The following is a 4,789-nucleotide window of genomic DNA, read 5'->3' on the forward strand; positions in this document are numbered from 1 at the left end:
GGCCACCAGCTCCCCAAATGCCCCTGGCTGAACAGCAGACCCCACCAGTCAATGACGGGCATCACTGAAGTTGTATTTTCTCAATCTCCCTGCCTTGATGCTGGCGCAAGCAGCAGGCTTTTCTTTGCTCTCTTGGCTTTTTTATATTCCAGTGGCTCCAGAGATCCGCCCTCAGAGCTCGCCAGGACACACATGTCTCTCCAGCCTCCACCTCCTTCCCTTCCCAAGACTAAACCAGAGCCAGCAGCCCACACTTCCCTCCCTGCTGGGTCCTGCGTGGGGCAGGAGGAGCTGTCTGCACCCACTGCCGCTCTCTGCTCCGGGGCTAATGAGAGGGAAGCAGAGAGTGTGACTATACACACCACGGATTCACATGAGAGCTTTGAAGAAAGCCAGCAGGGAAAATGAAAAGCAACTGGTAAGAGAACAAATGGGATTTAGAGAAATCTGTAAATAAGCAATTAGAACAGTTAAAGCTGTCCTTGTCAACTGCTGCCTTTGTTGTTTGCTTTTATGACAGCATTATATGAAGGAAATGTAATAGAGCGAGCATCATTGACATGTTTTACTATAAGGCAAAGATAAAAATTTTCATGTAAAGAAATTGTCTTGTCAAATCTGTTAGTAAATTCTTAACTCATGTTTTTATACATTCAATATGCATGGCTCTGAGGAAAAGGTCAATAACCGAATCTGTCAGAAACTGTAGATTCATACTGGAGTTTTCTTTCTGTCCACAGGAAAATTACAGCCTTCTGCTATGTGTGTAGTTTTCTGTGGTCTCTCATCTCAGCCACCATCCAGCAACAATCAAGTAAGGAGACAGACTTTATCTGCGTTTCATCTTTCTGTAATTTTCACTGTCAAAAGAACCATTCTGAGTTTATTCAAAATTAAAATCCTCTCTACCTAGGCATCACAGAAAGGGAGAACTATCTGTGTGTGTGCATATGTATGTAGTTGTGGATGGATGGATAAGGCAAAGAGGGGAAAAACCAAGAGCTGTGTGTGTTATTTTAAACTTGCGATTAGATAAAATTTTAAGGAAAGGATTAAAATCTGGGTATGGGTGGTAGGTACGGGACACAAACCTCCCCCAGTCTTTCAGTGCTTTTAGTTAGAGATTCTTGCGCTACGTGTGGCAACAATAAAATGGTTCCATTTTATTTGCTGGGCATAAAATGTAAATGACTGGATGCCAGCCATATGTCTCATCAAATAATATAGAATTAGGCTATTTCTAAGGTGTAACATGTCAACCTGAATGTTCCCTTTAAGCCTATGTTGTCAGAAGGAAACCCACATTAAGGTTGAGCCTTTGCAGCACACAAGAGGCTCTCTGTAAGTTAGAAATACATCTCCTTCCAACTTGCAAGCTTCGTTCTTCCCTGTCCAGACTCCACTAAATTTTCCAGGTTGACCTGATACTGGACTTGTACAGGACTCTTAAACTCTTCTAAAAAATGTTTATTTTTCTTTCCTCCTTCCTTAAATTAGGGGGATCTACCAGGTTTTCATGCTCACCAAAGGGTTTTTTGATAGATAAAATTCTGAAAAATTAGATTTTAAAATTTTATTTCCTTAAACAAATTTCTTCTACGTTCTTGTTTGGCTCAACAAAAAAGATCTGTAAGTTCTTCTTTCCACCACTCTGTATTTCATGAATGAACGTTCTCTGATTAAATGTGCCACAGAGGAAGCTGGGAACACCTGGAATCCCAGAGAGGATGGAAAAGATACCAACAGTTTCTCAACAGCCTCTTTAGTTGGCATGAGGTTTGTTTAAGTTTCTTTGTGGCTAGGGAGACTGTTGATTTAGGTAACTGTCTTTTTTTTTCAAAGTTTGCTTAAACCACCAAAAGTTCCAAATGAAAACCTTCTTACACAGCAGACCTTCTTACGCTGCAACTATTTCTCCCTAAAGGTCTCATTTAAAGGTTTAAAAAAATAATCAAATTATATTCTTAAATTTGGAGCTTTCTAGAAAGAGATGCTTATTTTCTTATGCCTCGACTTCACTGAATAGGGTTTAAAAGCATTGTTAGAATCATAAAATCATCTAGGTTGGAAGGGACCTTAAAGATCATCTAGTCCAACCATCAACCTAACTCTGACAAAAAATAAATAAGAAATAAGAAATAAAAATTACTAAATCATATTCCTGAGGACCATGTCTACCAGTCTTTTGAACACCTCCAGGGATGGTGCCTCAACCACTTCCCTGGGCAGCCTATTCCAATGCTGGATGACCTTTCAGTAAAGAAATGGTTCCTAATATCCAATCTCAACCTCCCCTGGCAGAACTCTAGGCCATTTCCCCTTGTCCTATCTCCTGTGACCTGGGAGATGAGACCAACCCCTGCTTTTCTACACCCTCCCGTCAGGTAGTTATAGAGCACGATAAGGTCTCCCCTCAGCCTCCTCTCCTCCAGACTGAACAAACACAAAGGTGGTTATATACTTCTGCTTTTTAATTATTATTTATATTTCTATTTAATTCATAATGTTCTTACAGTTGCTTCACTTAATTGCCTCTGATCTGAGGCAATGTTCAGACATATAGTTAATAAATTCACCCTTTTTTTGCAGGACTACCAGTCATTCTTGGTGCCAGTCAGAGAACTGATCTCTGCCCAACAATAAGGATTGGTCAAGATGACTTACCAGGCAAGTAGCATCTCAACTTTTTCAGGAAAAAGCTGCTTCTCAGAAACGTTGTTGGGTTATATTCAGCTCTGTGACTGCACAACTCTCTAACTGAATTAAAATGAAAGTTATATTCTGGACATACATATTTTTTTCCTCGTAGGCTTTGACCTGATTTCTCAGTTCCAAATAGAAAAAGCTGCGTCCCAAGGAATTATCCAGAGAGTACTGGGCTCCACTCCTCTACAAGTGGCTTATAAATTGGGACCCAATGCAGACTTCAGGATCCCAACTAGGTAATGCTTTCTTTTGTTTGACTTGTAAAATATAAATATTTCGCAGTATTATATTTTAAGGGATAGATTCTCTCACCAGCTAGATCACCTCATTTGAAAAGCTTTTGGAAGAGGAAAGAGGAGTTCAACTTTATTTTCACTGCTACCACCAGACCAGACTGACTCTGTAACAGCAATTTCAGGGATTGCTCTGAGTGCCTCAAGATTTGCTGGTAGAAAGGGATTTCCCTCTAGGAAGTGAAGCCAAAAGTTGTTGATGACTTGAGAAGACACAGGGAGGCAAAGAGAAAATAACAGAAGGAGAGTGAGGAAAGTTTTCTCAACACAATGACACAAAGAGATCTTTTTAATCATGTAAGGACTGCAGAGACAAGGTAGGATAAAAGCTGATAGGCTGTATGGTAAGGGCTCTTTTTTTTTTTTTTAACCGATACATTTATGTTCCTCGCTGATTTATGGTCACTTAATCTATAAACTATTGCTTAGCTTGTCACAGGCAAGTTGCAATAGGAGTCAGTGTTTAGGAATCTAATTGTGTTTGTGCTTTACAGGCCAGACTTGCTGCCAGTGAAGGAACAGAGACAGTACAGCAGAGTAGAGGTGTCTTTGCCAAACTTAGGCAAGTCTGGGTTCTGGTCCAGCATGTTATGCAATTAAGAATGCTTTTACTTAGTAATTAGCTGGCAAGACTTTTCAACTACAATTTCAGCTAGGAATATTTGGAGTGCAAAATGTTTCTCTCATACTCCAGCTATCACAACTTTTGCTTGCTGCAGTCCTCCCTGGCTTCTACCTTCGTAGCCATTAGGTTAAGCCAGTTTACAGCTTAACTGGTTGGTTACATTGGACTCATGATTACTTTCCATCCCAGTGGCAAATTAAGGCCACATGTGAATCCAACTGCATACAGCAAATGGGATCTTTATTTCACTAGAAGTTGGAGATTCTCAACTCATGAGAGAGATTCTCAACTTCTTACTTCAGAAATAGGCAAAACTGTAATACTGTAATTTTTAAGAAATCTTAGAGTTATTGCTATAGATGCTTTAGTGAGATATATGCTTAATATACACACCCTGATCAAGACTATACTAGCTGCATTAATACTCCATGGCATCTGAGCTTACTGCTGCAGCTGGGCTTGTTGGCTGGGTATGATGCTGCAGTATCAAGAATTTACAACATTCAAGACACTGACTGGCACTTCCAGTCCACAAGGTGCTGTTACACTGCAATGCTAGCTCATCTTAGAGCTGAAATTTGGCCCTGGCTCAAGTCACCTGTACTTGAGCTGAGTGTCTTGTCCAAAGGAATGGGTTAAGGCTTGACAGTGCTCTAGTGCATCATTGTGCACCTCCTCTGCCACTGAGCCTGACGTTGCTGCTCTGCTCCAGAGTTATTTTAGAGTATGTCCCTCTCAGCAGGCTGACTCGGAAGGAGTGAAGTTGGCAGTAACTAGCTGAGGCTAACAGTGCAGGAAAGGCACACCTTAGGCCATTTCCAATAGTATTTTTTTAAAATAAAATTCTTCACATAATCTTTATAATGTGGCATGGTATCTGGGTTTTATTGGCATGAATTTTCAATGATGAAATGCCTGAGGTGCGTTACAAGAGTTAGCAAGACATGCAGAGCACCTCGAGTGAGGCTGAGCATCATTGATGACAGGGGCATAGCTCTGGCTTCCTCAGACCCGGGTACTGCAGAAACCCTGAACCCCTGCTGCCTTTCCCTCCCACCACCTCCCCCTCCCCATTACCCACACCTGGAGAGTGTGAACCTTCCTGGGGTACCTGGGGGGGAAGGGAAGGGAAGGGAAGGGAAGGGAAGGGAAGGGAAGGGAAGGG

At 41.4% G+C, this 4,789-nt stretch overlaps 1 protein-coding gene across 1 annotated transcript in view; it reads left to right on the forward strand.

The window, feature by feature from the left end:
- The first annotated feature begins 232 nt into the window (after positions 1 to 232).
- COL9A1 (collagen, type IX, alpha 1) overlaps positions 233 to 4,789 on the forward strand; it is a 55,094-nt gene continuing 50,537 nt past the window's right edge. Inside the window, exons 1-4 of the mRNA XM_014936974.1 lie at positions 233 to 418; positions 741 to 814; positions 2,590 to 2,667; positions 2,810 to 2,942. Coding sequence (XP_014792460.1) covers positions 405 to 418; positions 741 to 814; positions 2,590 to 2,667; positions 2,810 to 2,942 — 299 coding nt within the window. The 5' untranslated portion in view covers positions 233 to 404. The remainder of the gene's footprint in view (positions 419 to 740; positions 815 to 2,589; positions 2,668 to 2,809; positions 2,943 to 4,789) is intronic.

This window comes from Calidris pugnax, unplaced genomic scaffold (assembly GCF_001431845.1).
Source record: "Calidris pugnax isolate Ruff unplaced genomic scaffold, ASM143184v1 scaffold12, whole genome shotgun sequence".
NCBI lineage: Eukaryota > Metazoa > Chordata > Aves > Charadriiformes > Scolopacidae > Calidris > Calidris pugnax.